This window comes from Anas acuta, chromosome 3 (assembly GCF_963932015.1).
Source record: "Anas acuta chromosome 3, bAnaAcu1.1, whole genome shotgun sequence".
Lineage (NCBI taxonomy): Eukaryota > Metazoa > Chordata > Aves > Anseriformes > Anatidae > Anas > Anas acuta.
Genome location: NC_088981.1, coordinates 36,767,279 through 36,787,256, shown reverse-complemented (window position 1 = coordinate 36,787,256; position 19,978 = coordinate 36,767,279). Strand labels below are relative to the sequence as shown.

General features: G+C 42.2%; 1 protein-coding gene and 1 long non-coding RNA gene across 4 annotated transcripts in view; one reads left to right on the top strand and one right to left on the bottom strand.

Moving 5' to 3' along the window:
- Positions 1-19,978, top strand: part of TTC7A (tetratricopeptide repeat domain 7A) — a 162,769-nt gene that overhangs the window by 59,216 nt on the left and 83,575 nt on the right. For both annotated transcript variants that reach the window (XM_068676639.1, XM_068676640.1), the window contains 3 exons: positions 5,080-5,197; positions 11,900-11,957; positions 15,191-15,263. In XM_068676639.1, the coding sequence (XP_068532740.1) occupies positions 5,080-5,197; positions 11,900-11,957; positions 15,191-15,263 (249 nt within the window). The remainder of the gene's footprint in view (positions 1-5,079; positions 5,198-11,899; positions 11,958-15,190; positions 15,264-19,978) is intronic.
- On the bottom strand, positions 15,079-18,902 carry LOC137853841 (uncharacterized). 2 transcript variants are annotated; one of them, XR_011094760.1, is made up of 3 exons: positions 18,736-18,886; positions 18,383-18,490; positions 15,079-17,660 (listed from the first exon to the last, which is right to left on the bottom strand). It is a non-coding gene; the product is annotated as an uncharacterized lncRNA (long non-coding RNA). The 2 variants fall into 2 exon arrangements; XR_011094761.1 differs by lacking the exon at positions 15,079-17,660 and adding an exon at positions 17,669-18,078 and having other exon boundaries at positions 18,736-18,902.

The following is a 19,978-nucleotide window of genomic DNA, read 5'->3' as shown; positions in this document are numbered from 1 at the left end:
TGCTGGCATCACGGCTAGTGTTACCAGGGCAATCCAAAAGATTTCAGATGTCAAAGGTGACCAAGAATTTCACTTCCTATACATTTTCCGTGTGAACAAACCATTCTTGATGCAGTGCAGGAAAAGCCCAAATGTTACTAAGAGCAAAGGGCTGAATTTACATGCTGAATAAATTGTCAGGCTTAGCACTGGTGACACAGATAATGCAGAACAGACCAACAATAGAAAGCATTGTAATTTTTATTTCCTGACATGTGTAACATGATTTATGTTTTATGCTGTAAGCAGCTGTGGGACAAAGGCCTCTCTGTGACACTGCACCTTACTGGACGCTCCCTTCATATGCATTGTGCCTCTTTTTCCTCATTTTCCCATTATTTATTGATTTTTTTTTCCTCTCTTCTTTGTATTAGTCTCCATAACTACAGCCCACTATAACAAAAATAAGAAGCCAATCCACCGAGTTAATATCATTTGCAACTTTGTGTAGATCCTCTTCCCATAAGGTTTGGATCTCTTATGTTTGTGAGCATTTCTCAGCCTTGCTGGTGTCCAGACTCCCCAGTTTCACCAACCTTGTCTGCCATCCTAGGCCAGGGTCGCTTGACGTGTTTCCTGCCTCCTCCCTTGTGCTCTTATTTTCAGTGCAGTAAGGTGCCGTTTCCGTACGACATCAATTTGCTTGTCCTCACTTGTTCTAAATCCATGCTGGTGGGAGCTGCAGCACTCGCTTGAGGTCCTGGAGGGTGTTGATCCAGTGGGGTAGGGCTGGAGCTCTTCTAAAAACAAGCTGGGTGGTGGCAACAGGCCAGGGGCCAGCACCTGCTGTTTCCCACTCCCTTGTCAGTGTGCCCCTGGGCTTGGCTCGAGCACTCACCCAAACCTGTGCTCAGATACCAGGGGTAGGGAACAGCCGCTCTGTGTTTCAGGGAGAACATCCCTCAGGGTTGTGCAGCTAACAAATGTTCCTTTTTCATCAAAGAAGATGGAGGAGGTGAGAGGGGGGGGTAAGAAAAAAAAAACACAATATTACAGTCTCTCAATATTACGGTCTTATCAATGCCAGCTCGTGGCTTGGCAGCCTGTTTCTCTCCAGGTGCCATGGGCGTTTTCCTTCCTAGTGTCGAGGAGGGGTTGCCTAGCTAGTGCTTCCAAGAGCCTCCTGACAGGTTTATACGGCTTCAGTTCGGATTAGAAGAAGTTCCTTTCAGGTTGTTTTTCCTCAGCCCCTGCTTTCTGGACTCTCTTCCATGGAGATCTCAAAAGGTAGAGAACTTCTCCCTGAATTGCTTCTTGAGCAAAAGGTTGCAGGGAGAAGTGTGTGGAAGAATATAACAGCAAGGGCCAGATTGGAGGTGCACCTCCTTGGAGACTGTTTTTGGTTGCTTCTGAGGGAATAACAAGTCGTGTTTCTAAAGAAACTGAATTCCAGCTGTTACCAGCCCAAAGAAATCTTTTTTTTCCATAGTTGGCTTCCTCCTTTGAAGTGAACAAACCATTTAGGTTCCCTCGTGTTGAGTCTGGGCTCCTGGCCGTGCATCCAGTGTAGGCACGGCTGTCTCTTCTTCGTATACCTTCCACAGCTTAGCTCACTTATGCGTCCCTTGGGCTTTGCAGCTTCTGGGAGCCCCATGGGGTGAGACCTGCACGCCTGGCACCATGTGGGGAGAGGGGAAAGGGCCAGTAGCTTCTGCTCCATGACATGACAGCCTGCCTGGTGGGCCTCCTGGGGACCAAGGCCTTGTTTGGGGGCCTTAAACCTTCCCTTTCCTGTTGCTACAGCAGAGCGGAGGCACCTCCTATGCTTTGGGACCCCCATGGGCACAGCTGTGCTGGCAGATCACAGCTCAGGCTGGCTCCTGGGCCCTCGCTGAGCACAGCACAGAGTGCAGGGAAGGATTTCTCACCCCGAAAACAGGCTGGTACGGGGTAGTCGGCACAGTGGCTGGCTGATGTGAGCCGAAGGTTTTGCTTTTCACGCCTGCCCAGAATGATTGAAGAGTAGGCGAATTGGAGGAGAGGGGGCAGATGGCAGTCACAGCAGGGCTGGCAGGGGACGTGGCTGAGTGCTGCAAGGAGGAAAAGTAAATGCTCTCAAACAGAACCAGCTGCTGAGCTGTGCTGGGCTTTGCGAGGCCACTCATTTTCAAAGCAGCCTTCGTCTGTCCCAAGTTTGCACTCATGAAAGTCTTTGTGGCTGGTCAAAGCGCCGTCAGTGTTAGTATGAACAAAGGTTTTACCAGAATGGTTGTGCTAGGAGTGCTCCTTCAGCCATTCTGGAAAGTCGCGTTTTTAATTATTCATACAATAGATTAATCTGGCACTCACAGGTGGCCCTGGATAACTGGCAGGCAAGAAAGCTGAATGGTGTGCTGCTGATTTATGCAGCGTAGGCCATCAGTCAGGGACTGGAAACACCATCAGGTGACCATTCAGAGAAACAATGGAGCAAAATCTCTCCAATTTTAAATGTCTGCATTTCAACTCCAAACCTTTCATTTAATCTCTTTTTTCATACGCTCTGCCCACTCCTACCCTTGTTCACTAGTCATTAGAATTCCTTGTATAGTTCTTTTCTTCGTCTAATGGAGACTTCTTGGACGAAAGTGTATGTGGGGAGAAGAGGAGAAACAATGAAGAAAGAGTGGGAATATTACTGTTTATGATGGCAAAAGAGGTGCATAATTAAATTTCTGGCTGCAGAGATTTCATGCTTTACATAAAAGTTCCTGAGAGCTGAAGAATTCAGTTATTGTTTCATGTGAAGGTTTTTTGTGTGTTATTTTTTTCCTCCATGCTGAGTCACGGGACATTTTCTTCTCCCATTGTCCTAGGCAGTGGTCCAGAACATGCATCAGTATGTGGCAGGGAAGTCTGTAGGGCAGCTTAGAGGATTAAGTCTCTTGGAACAAACTTCAGTCTTCCTGATGTGATTGGGAGTTTAAAGTGTCTCATTCGAGCATCACTGAAGTTAGCAGAACTATTTCCAATGTTACCAAAAGACTTTGGGTTTTGCCATTAAATCCATCTGTGCAATTTTCTTGGTGGCCCCAAGTATGCCTGTGAGGGGGGTTCCCCTATTTCAGTTAGTAGTTTCCAGGCTCATAGTTGACTAAGCAATCAGCAGTACTGTAATGCTTGCTAAGTGCAGCGAAGGATTGACAAAATACATGTTGGTCATTGGGCTGCCTGGTCTGAAGCTTCAGAAATTTGAAGACTATTGGACTGCATCTACTCTGAAGTGCTGTGGCCTCAGGGAGATGCACAAGCGAGGAAAAGACCCAAGCGGTGGAGCTTCTTCACTCTCAGACTTTTCAGCCTTTCTTCATACTTACATTAACAGTGAAGACCTCCTTATGTTTGATATCATCTAATAAATACCAACTTGTCTGTTTATGTAGCTATTCGTTAATGTCATCACCTGAATGCCTGCAAGGGATGTAACAAGGAGCCCCCTTGACAGGCTAGTATATCAAGTAGATTTTGTTCATAAATAATGTATGAACACAGTACTGCACAAGGAAATTTTCTGGTCTGCTGTTCCGTTTTTTTGGTTTCCTTATAGGTGATGCCTTTTAGATGTTAAAGAACTGTGAGGTGCTGTAGCCTGACAAAGCTGAGTCTTAAGAGAGTGCATTTCAGTTACAACTGCAGTACTTGTACCTAAAACAGTTGGATTCCAAACAAAAAAAAAAAAAGAAGAAAGATTTTCTCCAGACAGAATAATTCCATCCCAGAAAGTTGGTTGTCTTGTCACAGAAGTTTCTAAAAGTAGGATTTTTTTGGTAGCAGTCTGGTTATTGATTAAAGGTCACGCTGATCATGGCTGACAGGAGCTGCAGACTGCCTTGTACGCACACGAGATGTTCTTGTAGGCTCTGTATCTTTCAAGCCTTACTTAGAGCTTTTACCCATATCTCTCTAACCTTGATCTTTTCAGATACGTACAGTCTACAGTTCTTAGTCTTTTTCTGCATGAAGGGTGAGTGATGTTAACGAGAGTTTAAGGTTAGAAATGAGGAACATTGCTCTGACATAAAAGAATTATTTTTGGTTAAAAATTCTCATTCACTCTGATTTTAAAGAATCTTTATATTTTTATTAGACTTAGGTCTGCATTGTCAGTTGGAAAGGAAGGTTGAGGGGAGCACTCTGTACTGCAATAGAAGACACCATTTTGGAGGTTGATGCCAAGACACAAATGCCACAACATTCACAAATGCTTCTCTTCCCATTAGAATATGCAGTATAAAATGAGGGTGGTGAGGCCCTGGCACAGGCTGCCCAGAGAAGCTGTGGATGCCCCATCCCTGGAAGCTTTCAAGGCCAGGCTGGATGGGGCTTTGGGCAGCCTGGGCTGGTGGGAGGTGTCCCTGCCCATGGTAGGGGAGTGGAATTAGATGGGCTTTAAGGTCCCTTCCAACCCGAACCATACTAGGATTCTGTGATTCTAAAATGCATCTCTAAGGGAACTGTGTCTTTGCAAAATGATACCAAATGTAGCTAGTGCGTGCAGCACCAGCTGGTAAGGTAGTACAGCCTTTCAGATCAAATTTGGGTTCTGAATTTGATGCCTCGTTGTGGTGGCAGAGCTGCAAGCGATAGCTGAACTTGCATGTTTTTTTAAAGTTTTAAAAAGAAGTAAAATTTTCTAGGATTTAAAAGCGTTGTACAGCAAACCTAGATAGCCTTTATTTAAAGGAAAATACCTGTTAGACCTCTCGATGTACTGCCAGGATTGTATGTAAGGGTTTAGTCCATTGGTATTTGATTGTGTGATTTCTCTGGAGGGAAACAGAAGTAAGATATACTCTCCTTCGTTAAGGTTAAAATGACTGAAAATAGTTTACGGTGGATGCTTAAAACAAGACTAGACCTTTTCAGAAAACTGGGAATTTGTATCAAGGTCTGATAATGTGGCCTTCTATGTTCTCCTTTCTATGAGCACTTACTGTGGTCTCTGAAAGCCTTGTTATGAGTGGCTCTCAGATCTCTAACTGATATACGTGTAAGGGGATAGCCTTATTGAAGCAGGTATAGCAGAAATGCATATAATTCTCAACCTGTCATCTTTTGCAGCTGGAAGAAGGAGAAAACTTTGCTAAAATGGTGATAGACCTGGGTGAAGATGCTGGAGAGTCCCTAGCAAAGGGTTACCTGGCACTGGGTCTTTCATACAGTCTTCAAGCTACTGATGGTGAGTTATCCTGTCTGTGGGAAACTTATTAGAACCTGTGCTTTTAGTGATGGCTGGTCATAGAAAATTGCAAGACAAATTGGGACTGTTCTCTTGCTCAGAGAACTTTCTTGTGTAGTAACAAAAATTAAGTTTTTAGGTAAAGGAGGAAAATCGCCATTACCTAGAAGATGCTAATCTGACTGTAGTCAATGATTCTTGGTGTGCTTTATTTGGATTTTTGTGATACATTTCTTTCACTTATTTGCACAACAAAAAGTTGAACTTTTGATCTATTTTCATATTTTTATCACCCACTCATAAATCACATAAAGAAATATAATCCAAGAACTGGAGGCAGAAATGCCTGACTTCAGTTCCTGGCGTGATACTGATTCCCCACAGAGATTCAACCTCTCTGTGATGCAGTTTCTTTCTCTGCTTAGAAGTAAACAAGATAAAAATATCTTTCTCATTGGTACTTATAGATGTTGACTAGATACAATGTAAGAATTCAGTTTTTTCATGTTGACTGCTTGGGTTTTGTGTGATTAGACAGTGTGCTTCTGCAGAATCGGTGCTTAGTAGTTTGAAGGGTTGAAAATCCTGGTGTTTAGGAGAGATCTAGATTTGACCTTCTTCATGCTCACAGCTGGGTACAGCTTTGCTTCTTCCATGACTTCTACCAAAGGTAGATCGCCTCCTAACATGATTTCTTTGAATAATGGCTGAGCTAGTTTGTTTCCTAATCAAATCAGCAGTCCACACCACATGCGAGCAATGGCTTTTCTGTCAGATGTGTTCTGGAGTAACAAACTTCTTCCAGCAAATGAGGCTGAAACAAAGCAACAGTGACAGCCTGTATGGTATCATGGAAGTACTATGGTCTTGCAGATTGCACCAAAATTTTGTTAGGCATGTGTTTGAGGAAGCAGCTTGTATTATTTCAGCAGTGCAAGTCAATGTATTTTTTCAGGCACACCTGATCAGGTGGTGTGAGAACTGCTTTCGAGCATGGAGGGCAACATGCAGTGTTGCTCCTTTCAGTTCTCCATTTCTCTGATTCTGAATAGTTTCCCTTAGTAAGTTCATATCAAGAAACGTATGTCCTTCCTAGCCTGATTTATTTATTTACTTATTTATTTATTAAGATCGTTAAACATTGAGCTCTTCTTAACAGCCTAATTCCTTAGGGCATTTTGCCTAGATTTTGTTTAAACTGTCCCTAAAGCTATACAAGATCCCAGAGACTATTTTCAGAGATAGAAGGGTTTGTGTGCTAACCCCATTACAATCTATTTATTACCCTCAATGGAAAGAAGAAAGTTTCTAAAGAATGGAGTTGTAGAGGCGTGTGTTGTCCTCTAAAGATACTTTGGTACACCAAAACACGAGGCAGAAACTTTTTTTCTTCTGAAAGAGAAGTCTTCCTTGAGCATTCAAGAGATTAGTTCGGAAGACATAGTAAGTGTCCTTTTTAATATTAAATAAACAGTCTTCATAACAGTTGCCTTGGAATTTTGTCCAGATTAGTATCTGATTTTGCTGTGAACCAATGGAATATCTGCCTTCTCTTCCTCATATCTCTAGCCCATAAGACAACAGGGCCACTCACACAGTCCACAAGGAAAATCTGAAGAGTGTATTTTCATCTTCAGGTTATGTTTTAATAAAATGGATCACATCCTTCAAAGGCCTACTTACGATGATCACAAATATGGAATAGCATTTTACCAGAAAACATCGAATTTGGACTAATGAGACATTTTTCACTAGTGTTGTTAATAAAAAGCTTATCTCAGTGTGGAAGCAAGAATGTAACATGTTGAAGGGAAGATAGCAACCCTGCTATTAATCCTGCTTCATAGTGTCAGTCATTTATCATTGTGTTTATACCAGTTCACAGTGACATGTGCAGACATGCAAACATCTGTGTCTATGTATGATTTCCATAACTTTCTACTTAAGCTGATTTTCAGCAAATCAGCCTTTTAAATGACAGCTGTTTCAGATACATTTAACTAATTGCCTTATAAAGCTTACAGCAGTATATGAAGATGCCTTCTAACCAAGGTTAAGGCTTTTTCTCCTTAATTTGTCATTTTAGTAAATATTTATTATCCTGTGTGACAAGGGCACTGAGGAGTTATACTAAGGCCTTTCTTATGTGACTGCTCTTTATCAAGCGCTTTCTGCAGAAATGAGAAGAGCGAATGCCACTGGATGATAATACAAAGTACTTGTGGGAGTATTTGATAGTCAATTTGCAACTATTAGATTTACTCCTGGATGAAGTAAGATTTCCTGAAACATGTGCTGCATAGCAGTATGTAGCTGCCAAGTTCTTAGTATCTAATTGCATCTTTCTTGAAAGAAGGCTCAATGAAGTTGCTGAAAGATGTGTCCTCAGAGGAAGTCACCACCACTTTTGCCTCACTCTTAAAAGCAGAAGTCTCTTGTTCATACAGCATGTCCATCTGTCTAAATTTTTTGTGTCCCAAATGTGTTCCCAATGAGGCAATTTCAACAGCAAACCTTTTTCTTGCTTCTTATAGTTTGTTTTGACATAAGCTGTAGTGTCAACTTTGCTTCCCCTAGGTCTCATAAAGAATTCGTTGAAGACAGGGGAATGTGAGATGAATTTACCACAGGCTAAAGAGGAAAGACAAGTTGAGCATGCACTCTAAAATACAAGTACTGCTCTATCTAACATCACCACCTCATGTCTCATTTTTAAATGTTTGTAGGTTAACAGACCCTCACTCTCTTTACTGAGTTGAGAAGGAGAGTGTTCTGCATCTCTGTTTTCATTTAGGATTTCGGTGTAAGGCCACAAATCAGAGACTGAAATGGAAACTTTTCCTAGCAGTCCTTGTGGGTTGTATAAATAATCAGCATACTGACATTACCAGTCAATTTTAAAACAAAAAGTTAGATATTGCCCATTAGTGAATAAACCCATCATTTTTGCGTCTGGAGATAACGATCAGCACATACAGTCATTAATTATAATTCTGGGTGCTAAAACCGTTTAACTTGCAGTATTAGTTGTCTTAACTTAGGGAAACGGTTTGGAAACCCAGTGGTGTGTGCAAAAGGCTGTATGTATGTAGGTGTTTTAGCTCAAATCAGGAATGTATTTTTGAAGTTCAAATCTCGATCATCCCCACTTCTTAACATTGTGATTCACGTGACAGACCAGTTTTGGAGAACACAAACTGGATCCTTTTCTCATAGAACTGTGCTACAAAATAAATGTCATCATGTTGCAGCTGCTCATGGGGGTTCAGCACAAGGGACAAGACTAGGACTAGACCCCTGTCCCCATGTTTGCAGTGTTCATGCTGATCCTCAGCATTGTTTCCCTCTATGCATTCATACCTACTGTGCTGCATCTTCTCACTAACACAGTTTACCTTCATCTGTTTTCAAATGTGACTTTAGAGCTTGTATTTTATTTTTATTTGGGTACCAAACTGTTGAAAATCCTGTTGACTTTTGGTATGGCTAAAACTCCTTTAAAATCCACAGTGCTTCTGAGAATGAATCCTGGGCTCCTAGGGTAACATTTGAAAAGGTGTGTGTGTTACAGGTGTGTTATAGAAACTTTGGTCAGACCATGCTTTGCTCTGCTATTACTTTGATCTAAACGATAATTATCATACCACCTTTTTGTTAGTAGAACTGTAGCAGCCATGCTCATAGTGGGTAAAGTTGAGTAGATGCTGAAAATTTGTTAGTGCCATCAGCCCTAGAGAAAGGAGCACAGCTTTAGAGGTCTAGTTACAGTCATCTAATTCTGTCCCCTTAGTGCAAGCTTTTCTCTGGCTGAAGTGAGAGCTTCTTGGTGATCTAAGCAGGTTGCAGAGATGATGACTTCTCACCATCTACGAAAAAAGTAATTCATGGTAGGGAGATGGAAAGAGGATGCATGAGGGGGGCATGGGAGTGGGAGGAACTTGTACAGATTTTGTAAATTTGAGGCACAAATATTAAACACTGAGTCATATCATCACTGTATTTATTCATCAAGCATATAAATATTATCTATGATGGAGACCTAGCAATACTTGGGGGAGGAGCAGTGGAAAGAACCTAAAAGATTGCAGTAAACATGTTTCCAGGCTATGAAATGTTTAAACTTATGGCTCCTGTCTGCCCTTCAGTACAAATTTACTTGGAAGTTTTGCTCACCTTCTTAGCACGTAGCTATTATAAAATGTATGTAAAACTAACTTAAATGTGCTAAAAATGCACTCAGCAGTTGCTGTGTTAGATGTACAAGGGTACAGGGTCCTTCAAATTTGACCTTCCAAATTCTGCTCTCATTTTTTCTGCACTTCGGTTTAAAAATTTTGTAGTGCTGAGGCACCAAACAATGGCACAGCCTCTCTTGCAGCCATCGATTTTGTGTAGAAATGTGGATTTTTTCCACTGTAAAAGAGAGGAAGTAACTTAACTGTTACTGTCCATGAGATACCTCTTAACTTCTTCCATTGTTCTGTACGTGGCCTTTGTACGTGGTGTTTGTTGGTGCTTGGGATCAGTCACGAAGACCGTGGTGGAATGCTGCAGCAGAGCCTGAGCATCACATTTTGAGCTCAATTTATGTTTCTAGTTAAAATCAAGTCATACTTCAGTGAACTTGCTCAGTTGCCTCCTCAGCTTGCACTCTCTTCTATCCCACCCCAAATTGTTCTTCATGTTTTTTTTCCTCATTTCTCTCTTCAAAGTATAAAGACCCTTTTTGTACAAATGGCAAAACTCAAACTTTATTTATCAAAAGCAGGCAGAAATCTAGAGACAAACAACCAGATTTCCAATGTAGCTACAACTGAATATGCAGCTCGTGCTGTGGGAGGTGGGACTCGCGTGTTGCTTCCTAGCAGTGCAGAGTCAAAAGCTGAGTGGTGGTGCAGAATAATCACTTCATTTCCACAACATGTTTTGTGCTCTTACTTTCTGACTGCAAGTTGATCAGTCATCAGTCAAAATGTCTTAGTAGACTGAACCTGGAAGTTCTTCTAGCTTCTCCATTTTGCATTTATTTTTGAGGCAAATGTCTTTACGTCTTCGTCATTGCGTGGCTTCTCCAGAACTGCTGTTACTTACACGGGGAATCTTGCAGTTTCCATAAGAAACAGAATCTGGTATCTTTTCTGGGTGAATGTTTATAGCTATAATCAAATCCTTTCCAGTGTCTCCACAAGCATTTTTATGTGAATGTCAATATTAATTCTTTTATTATTTTTTTTTCTGTAAGCTCTCCAGCTCTGTTACTTTTCAGTATTTGGCAGTAGACACGAATATTGAATTTAAGGCTATTGAGGGTGAAGTGTTTCCCCTTTTTATAAATGTTGCATTTTGCATGAAAATGCGTGTCTTCAAATTCATTCTTTAAACTGCACATTTTTGGTTTGTTTTTTACTATGTAGAGCAGATCTTACGACATAAGCAATTTTTTATCTTTATGATTTGGGAAATCATGAAGACTGCTGTTCTTCCCAAATGAAGCTGGTGTTTTGAAGAGCTATTGGGAAGTGTTAGGAATAAAAAAAAAAAGTCTGGTTGGTGACTATAACTGCTTACGCAAAATAAATTATTTGCAATGTTTCACTAACTAGTGTGCTGCAGAATCTAAAGTGATTACATTTGTACAACTTTTAGAAGAATGAAACTCTTTCCTCTTAACTTACAAGAATACCTGAATTTTACCTGTTTAATTTTATGTTTTGTTTTTGTTTTGTTTTTGCTGAAATATATCCTACTTTGCAATGTTTCTATTCTGTAGCTTAGACTAACTTGATATATGAAGTGAAATATAGTCATAGGTGGATGTTTGGTGGATTAACTACTCATTGCTTCTTTGTATTGTTGATCAGAAGCTCTCAAGTTCAAGACAGGTAGAAGAAGATTCTGCAATGTAAAATCTGGAAACTAAGAACTGGAGCAAGGCAGCCATTATACTTCTGAACTTTTATTGCTAGCTTGCCAGATATTCTGCAATGAAAAGAGTCCTGTTTCTCTATGCTCTTCCTCTACTTCCTTTGTTCTTGATGATAATGATATCTTATGATACCCTGGCATAACAAGAACTTGATGATTCTTCTCATTGAAACTGGGATGAATTCACACACTGAGAAGTGAGCCTAGTGGGTAGGATCCTTAGTCAGTCAATTAGAGGCACCGAGTAGGGCATTAATGAGTGGCTAATGCCATACCTGAAATAACCTAAAAGTTTGTTGTGTTAACAAGGGATTTGTCATGGAGCTGTAGATCTGGCTCCTGGTGTTCCCTGTTCTACCTGCAACACCCACCTACGTGAGGATGGTGGTGGTGACGGTCTGTACCTACAAAGTTGGAAATGCTGCTAGTTAAGGCCTTCAGTGTATACGCCGGCCTGGCACACTCATTGTATGTCGTTCACATATGTCCCCTTCTCCTCCCAGACCCCTTCAGTGGCATATGTTAACAAAAATGCTTCAGGGTTTCAGACAGCAGAGTGGGAAGAATTTGATCTAAAAATAAAATGGAGAATTTGTGTTAAAATACTGTTTTTGTACTGTTCTTTAAAAATAAAATGGTATGTTTTCCATCCATGACCATAGACACCACCAGGTTTCTACAGTTTTTATGCTCCTGGTTTGAAATACTCTGCACATTTTTTATTGAATCTGAAACACTGAATTCAGTTCTTAAATCACATTGTATATTGTCCTACAGCTACTCTGAAGAGCACTCAGGATGAATTCAACAAGAAAGCACTTCAGACTTTGGAGAGGTGAGTAGGAATCTTGCTGATTCTCGCATTATGTAGTTCTTTGGATGAATCCAAAATAAATTATTTTTTATTTTGTGTGTGTGTGTGTTCAAGGCTATGCTGTCTGAAATGTTGAAAATAGTTCAGTAGATTTCAGCAATGGTCTGTCAAAACCATTCCTGTGATGGCAAAATGTGTTGATTATTTAGTTGATTACAAAGGTAAGAGTATTTGTTCTGCCACTAAAAGAAATAAACTTAGCCCCCAGTTAGCTGTAGTGAGGTCTACAGTGGTGGGAGACACAGCTTCATTATGTGGTGCCAGCAGGAGAACGTGGAAGGCTGGCGTTGTTTCTGTTCCTGTGCGAAGTAGGCCTAAACACAAGAATCCCTCTTGATGGGAGAATTCCTTCACCACCGAGCTGTAGGCTGCTGGGGGTCACCTGGCATCAGCGTGCCTACCCATGGGAGCAGATGATTGCAATCCTAATGAATGTTTGCACAAGCTGTTGTATGAAAAGAGCCACAGAGCGAGCAATACAAAGTAGTCAGCACTCTCCTGTTATTCCCCACTGTATTTCGTGGGGTGTCTCATTCAGTCAGTAGCTACACGCTGAAAGTACCTGTGAATTAAACTCCTCTGCAACTACTGCTTCCTCCAGTAAAACTCCTTTGGTAGCATGGTTAAAAACCCTTTTTGTCAGTTCTGTTGTGGTAGAGAGGTGAGGTGCAAGTGACCCTGTTACAACTAAACCACATCACCCAAAATACACCAGGTATTAGGGCAGCTAACCTTGTAAGCATAGTTGCTCAGATGGCAGCTAAATAGAAGCTTATATGGTCAGTCTTGGGCTGAAGTGTCTCATTCTGGTTTTAGTGTGGTCATAAATGCATTGCAAAAAGTGAAGACGATCTGAGATTTCAAAGCTTGGGCATAGCAGGTTGAACATGGTACTGGATCCGCGCTGGTTTTCTGATACTGAGCAAGGGGGAGCCCAGCATGTTTCTCCTGCACTGTTTTTGCAGTGGTTGCAGGAGCAACTGGTAGTGGAAACTTACTTTTGTCAAGCTGAAACCACAAATGAAATTCTGGATATTTACCCCATGGGGATCTGAATGATTTAAAAATGTGTATTTAAAAAGGCATTTATACTGACATTATTTAGATCAGGAGTATACTTAAAGTCACACCAGTTCCTAGACTCCAGTGTAATACCTTCACTACTGCCCAATTTTTCTGTAATTACAGTACTGCAGTGCTTTTAAACTACATTTATTTTTATCCTTTGACCTTTCCCACTGGCTGTGGCTTGTTTTCATGGTATCTTAGCTCTAGCTAGGAAGCATACAAGGTTCTAGCCAGAAATGAGGTATTCAAACTTCAGCCAGCAGGGGTGTTGTGACAGTAGCTACTACTATCTCTATGCCTGGGTTTGGTTTCCTTTTATTTTTCCCCCCCTTGTTTTCCACCTCTTTTTAAAGTAGATCTAGGATTTCTTAGGCTGTGGTTTGGCCTGTAGCCATCCTTATGAGTGGCCTTTTGAGCTGGAGGCTTGGATCAAGTATTTTTCTAATACCTTTTGAGGAAGCAGAACAGTAACGTAATGACTCTGTCTCTTTCCAAAAGCACCATTAATCTCCTCTCCCATACGCCCACGTGAACTTTCCTGTATGTATTGTTGGAGAGAATATTGAAGGTTTCACAGGTGCTGCTTGCAAAAGAGGTGGCTCACCCTACTCCAACAGTTTGGGGCAAAGCTGGATTCTACCTTACGGACTTATATTTAAATTTTTTTAAAAAGTGGAGAGAAGTGACTTGCCTGTGCTAATTGCACCTGTGATATATTTGGCATTGCTTTAGAATCCCTGAGTGCTATCTTGACTTGCAGAGTTGTAAGGCACATTCGGTCCATGCTAAATTAATTAGTTCTAGAGCCATTAGTTACAAAAGTCAATTCCAACAGGTTCTTGCTCACAGGCCAAGATGGTATTTGGGAGGTGGCCACCATTAAAATGGTCTGTGATTTGTTTCCTGAAGTAATTCTGTGACTTATTTGCTTGATTGTAATTAGCAAATGAATAGTTTTGGCAGGGTTTCTAACCTCCAGCCTTGTCAGCCTGTCAGTTCTCCCTCATAAAGACTTTGACCACCTTCCCTGTCAGCCTGGAGCACAGCCTGGGAAAGAGGTCGGCAATGTCAGCCTGCTGTGAGCGTCCTTTCTCTCTCCCACCTCCCCATTGTGTGATGGCTTTGCTGTGTGACAGAGCCAGGAGCGAGCTCCATGCATCTGCAACTCCCTGTGGATCCACTGGTCCTGAGCTGGGCTGCCCACATGGCACGAGCCTGCGACCAATGCTGCTCCTAGGTTAGGCCCTCAAAACTTGTCTGCATGTTGCCCTGTTTAAGGGCTTCTCTGCAGGCTGCAGTTTCATGCCAGCTGCCCTGGCTGTCCATTCCTGCTCCCAGCCTTGCTCGTGTGAAGGACGCCCACGCTGGGTGCTGGAGTCGCTGCAGTCCTCAGTAGCCAAGCAGTCTGTGCAGCGTGCCCCTCTGCCTGGCATGGACTAGAAGGTAGTGTCTGAGACGTCCAAACTGGTTTACCAGGAGAAGCCCTAGCTTGAGAAGCAAGGGATTTGGTTCTCATCCAGGCTTAGCTCCTGCCATCAAATCCTCAGTCCTCCTGCAGTGTCTTCCCTTTCCAAATCAGGAGTCTGCTGTCAGCAATTAGACTAGGAGCTGTGGAGGACACAGGGTGGAGGGTGTTTGGTGTGTTTGGACATTAGCTGACATCACAGGCTCCTGGTCTTTAGTCCTCCACATGCTCATAGTCACAATATAGCAGAAACAATTACTTTTCAATGCTAACCCAACCCTCTCCTATTGTGTTTAAAGTGTCAGTATTGGAACAAGTTGGACAATTATCTCCCCTCACCCAAATTACTTAAAATAACGCTTAAATAGTTTGTGTCACAAGGTAAGAGCTAATTTTGTCCATCAGATATCTAAGTTCCAAAATATTAAATGATAATTAATGACTGAGCAGTTGTGTTTCTCACACCTATTCCCGTGAGCCTGCCTTATCCAGGTGAGCATTGGCGTGCTTTTTGTCAGGTCTCAGTGCACTCTCCCATTACTGGTTGAGTTATGGAGGACAGGACTGGCCTTAGCTCTGTGTTTGTGACTTGTGGCAAAGGAGTTCTGGGAAGTACACTCTAACACTCGCTTCTTTTTGTGTTGTGTGGTTGTCCTTGAAGAGCACGTGAGTTGGGCCCGGAAGATCACCAAATCATCCTCTACTTGTCGCTGCAGCTGGCTCTCGTCAGACAGGTACGTGCGATAATTGCCAACCACTGAGGCATTAGCAGGGTGGGAGAAGGGCAGTAAAATTGAACAAGATTAAGCGATGCTAAACAGGGTCCCTTCCTGCCTATGTTATAGCCAATATCAATCAGAACACGTTTAAGACTTTATTTTTAAAGCAGTAATTCCGTAGCACATGTAGCCCTGGGGAATGGCCTTCCCTAGGGTGTGCTTTCAGCCCTAACTCTGAGCAGTGCTGTTCCCGCTCCAAGCAACTTTGTCTGGGTAGGGCGGGTGAGAGGTATTTATTCTCGTTCCCTGGGTATCATGCCGTGTCCCTGTGCCCTGCTGCAGGCTGCTCCAGAGGCTCTCTTGTTACTGCCTGGTTCTGTATCACACCGGATCTCACATTCTCAGCGCTGGGGACTGGTTTATTCCTTACTTGGGCACGTTCGGCGTTAGGCTTTGACGGGTGCTGGAGCTCTGCAGCGAGTGGGATTAGTTGGCATTTGAACACTGCTGCGGGTGTTAGCTCATAAAAATCAAACTGATCAGAAAATACACTGTGCTGTCTTATTTCCCTGTCCCTTCTTCTTAAAAGCCAAGGACTTTATTAGAGCAGCCCCTAGTTATTAAATGCTTCTATAGCTAAATTTGAAATTTCATCATCTTTTCCTTCTTTGGCAGGCTTTCTGCTTGCTGCAGTTTTCTCTCCTTAGTCTATGCCACGGAGTCAAACAGTTGGATCCTTCTTACTTTCTTGAGCTAATTAGGAGAGCTGTGTGTTCATTAGGTTAAACTAATTGTTCCAAGGGAGCACACTCTCGATAATGTCACTTTTGTAACCCTTTCATAATGAGAGCAGTGTGTTGTGAGGAAGCCTGCAATAAGAAAGGATAATTAAAATGGCTTATTTAACTTTGTCATCAGCCTACTGGCTGCTTGATGATGCAGTTTGCTCAGGGTCTTTGATTAAAAAATATCCAGCCACCCCTCTTTCTCCCACAGCTTCTGCCTCTTAGGGAGGTTGTCTGATTTGCTGCCCCTTTTGCCCCTTGCCATGAGTAAAAGCGTTACAGCTTTTCAACTGCTGTTGAAAATAAAGATTCAAATATTCAAAGTAAAAAGATTTGTGTGGTAATTTTTCTTTCTTGTCTTCACTGTTACTGGTGTACTGCATTTTAACTCATTATCCTTCCTTTTTCTCCAGTCATAGCCCGTCTTTACGCTTCTGTTTTGTGTGCATCATTTCATCATCCCCTTACCCTCCTGTTCTTCCCATTCAGTCTCTTGTCCTCATGTTCACTTCCTTTTGTCTACTTCTCCTGTATATTTTCATCTTTGATATTTTGCCAGTCGCCCCTGCTACCCTAGATGTGCGATCTAAGTCCGTTATGTAGTGTCAGCCTGAGCCCTGCTATGCTGCTCCTGCTCTTCTCCATCCAGTGAGATATAAATCTTTAACGCATGCTTGGAAAGGGAGAAGATACCTGAGACATCTTTATTTTTAGACTGCTGTAAAATATCCTACTCTTCTTTTGCCAGTTTACTTAATGATAAACATTTGGTAATGCATTTTTAATATGCTTAATTATTTAAAGTATCTAATATGTTCTCATTCTGATTAACTGAAAGATAAATGATACCTTTTTTTTTTTTTTTGATAGATTGCATTAACTATTAAATGTCACAGGGCTTTCATCAGCCTATGCTGCAGTACCACACACAGTAGGTTATAAGATAATACCCAAACGTTATTCTCAGCAATAGGCATTTTTGTTTCCATAGTCAAGGTCAATAAATGTGAGGTACCTTACCCAACACTGAAACATCTAGGTATCAGCTTGCATCGATAAGAGAACGTTTTTGTGGAACAAAGCAAGAGACAGCTTGACCGGTAGGGTGCCAGAATTTGAGCAATTTATCTTCTTTGGAAGACTCTGTGAAATGTCTCCGATAGCACTGGTCTCTGTCAGCGCCGGGCACAGGAGAGGGGAAATGGAAAAGCATGAGCTTCCCTCTGACACGTGATGAGGACGTGACAAGACGGGGAATGATTATAAAAAGCCCTTCACAGAGCTGGCAGCCTGAAGGCCATCATCAACCAAAACGAAAGATGTTACGCGTGGTGTTTATGCGTGTGACTGTCTTAAAGACCACCGGCATCACTGGTGGGCAGCAGCAGCTCTCACAGGGTTGAGGTCAGCCCCGTGGCATTTTAGGGCAGGCTTTTCATCAAAACAGAGTAAACTCCCCCTTTTGCGAGGAGTGTCTCAGTCTGGTTTTCCCCTGGAGAGGCAGTGCCATCAGGCTGGGGTCAGCATGTGGCGTGGTGGCTCTCTCTCCACCTGCAGGGCTGCTGGGGCTGGCCACACCGACGGACAAAGCAGCTCCCGGCTGCTGGTTCGGCTGCTCCTCCTGTTTCTGTGGTAACAGCATTTGGATCAGCACAAACAAGGTAGCTCGAGCATTTTCAAGCTCACTGATTTTAATGCCTTGCCTTGTTTTTTAGCAGGCCAGTTTCTATGGAAATGACTCTGGAGAGTCAGCGCTCTTGTTAATTTTAAGTGCCGGTTCCATTCTCATTTTGGGCAGTGTTGGCGTTTTTGACCTCGAATGCCATGTAAATCATTATTGGACACATAAAAACAACATATGGGTTTTCGTACCATTTTAATATTTGATTTGACCTTTCTTTGCATGAAAATAGGAAGGCAAAGACAGCCAGGGGCCAGCAGCTGAGAATTAGAGGTCTCACTTATCAATTTCATCTGTGGGCTGCCAACAGACCTGAAGTTTCAAGTGGCAATATCCAGAAAACATGGACTGCCTTCCGAAGTGTCTGGATGTAAAAATAAGAATCATTGGTTACGAACACCAAAGAAAAACATTTCAGCTGTTTTCTCCGTGGTTTTTATTCTGGTTTCAGGGAGGTGAGAGTGTTGTCTGTACTTTGCCCCAGGAGAGGAGCTCTGTTTCCATTCAGCACTACAAATGGGGTTAGCTCTGTTCTCTGTTGCTCCCAGACCAACAAGGGCTTCCTCTGCTGTAGAGCAGCATGTAGCTTTTTTGTTGAGGTCCTAGCCTAGGTTTTTCTGGTGATGAAAAGCAACTTGTAGTAAGAATTAAATAATAACCTAACTCACGGTTTTGTCTGTGGTTGCTTTCCTGAGGCTTGCTGGACTGTAGCAAGTTTGTTTTGAATGGAGGTTGTTGCCAGTCAATGAAGCTTTCTCCTTTCCGTAATCCCCATGCTATAATGACAGACAGAAGGAATAGTCGTAATGGTTAATTAACTGCAACTCTCAACTGATTTGAAAATATAAGGCCTGAAAACTCATCTGGATCGAATGCTTATGAGATCCTGTTTGAGTTACCACTCTAAGAATGCAAGTGCATTCTACCATTGTGAATTATGTTTAACACCCATACTGTTTTCTTTTTTATACCTGGAATTGTAACATCCCAGCATTGCTTTTAAGGAAGCGTGTAGCATTACCTAAATAAATCCTATTATAAGAGACAGCCCAGACAATCCACATTGTGGGATTATTTCGGTAGTGCTGCAAGGTGCTATTTCTGCAGTATCATTGCTTCCTGATCAGTGCGATCTGAATATACCCATGTGCCATTCAGAACAGGTGTGGTATATTTATTAACAGAAAGATGAATCAGAGAAGGGTAGCATCATCTAATTGCAGGCCCCACTCGGACTTGCGGTCCAGCTGAAATAAGATTACTTTAAGGCGCAGCACTTGTAGGGAATTTAAGCTGGCAGCCTGCCTCTGATACAGCCCTGAAGTTTCAGAGTGCCACCTGCGCTGCCAGCTTCCATCTTTCTCGTATTACATAGTTACGTAAATAAATAAGCTGTGGCATCTGCCAATGGATTGATGATCTCTGTTTGCACTGCCTGCTGCCAAATATCTTGCTTTTGTTATTCTTGAAATTCAGTTAGAATTTTGTTGCATCTGGTCTGTTGCAGGTTGTTTTGTGTAATGCTTCCTGTAGAGGAAAAGAGTCTCCTGAAAATGTCAAAGGGTATTTTTTCTTCCCTATATTTCATCCACCGTTTCTAATTACACAGCAGGAAAACTATGTAGGCTACTGATGGTGTTACAGCATTAAAGAATCTTTTTGGGCTGAATTTAAGCAATCAGGTGTAGGGGCGTATGTTAACTTCCATGACCAGCCACTGCCTGTGATGGATGGTACTACAGGAAGGAGTTGTCTCCCAGCACTGAAATGAGATGTAGCTGTTGCATGACCTATGATAAAGAACAGGGGAAAATTATTTTAGATTACATCCATTTAAGCCATATGTGACTGCCTGTTCAGGAAGCACAGGTTTGTAGGAGTGACCACAGCTAACTTTTTTGCTGCTTTGTGTAACTGAGTTTGCACATTCACATGCAAGTAAGGTCAAGTATCCTTACAATTTCTAAGGTCCCTCAACAGAGATGATAGTTGCAAGTATTATTCTTTATCTGGTTCATGCTGGCAAATTAGGATCATCTTCACAAACTCTGAATTATTGAGTAGAATCAGAATAGTTGCATTTGGAAGGGACCTCTGGAGACCACCCAGTTCAGTCCCTGCTCAAAGCAGGGTCACCTGGAAAGAAGCAGGTTGCTCAAGGCCCCCTCTGGTCTGGTTTATAAATTTGTTTTTGTCTAATTAATTTGTTTTTCCCCAAACTTGGAATTTAGTAATAACTACTTTTGCCAGTCTGAGGTAGAGAA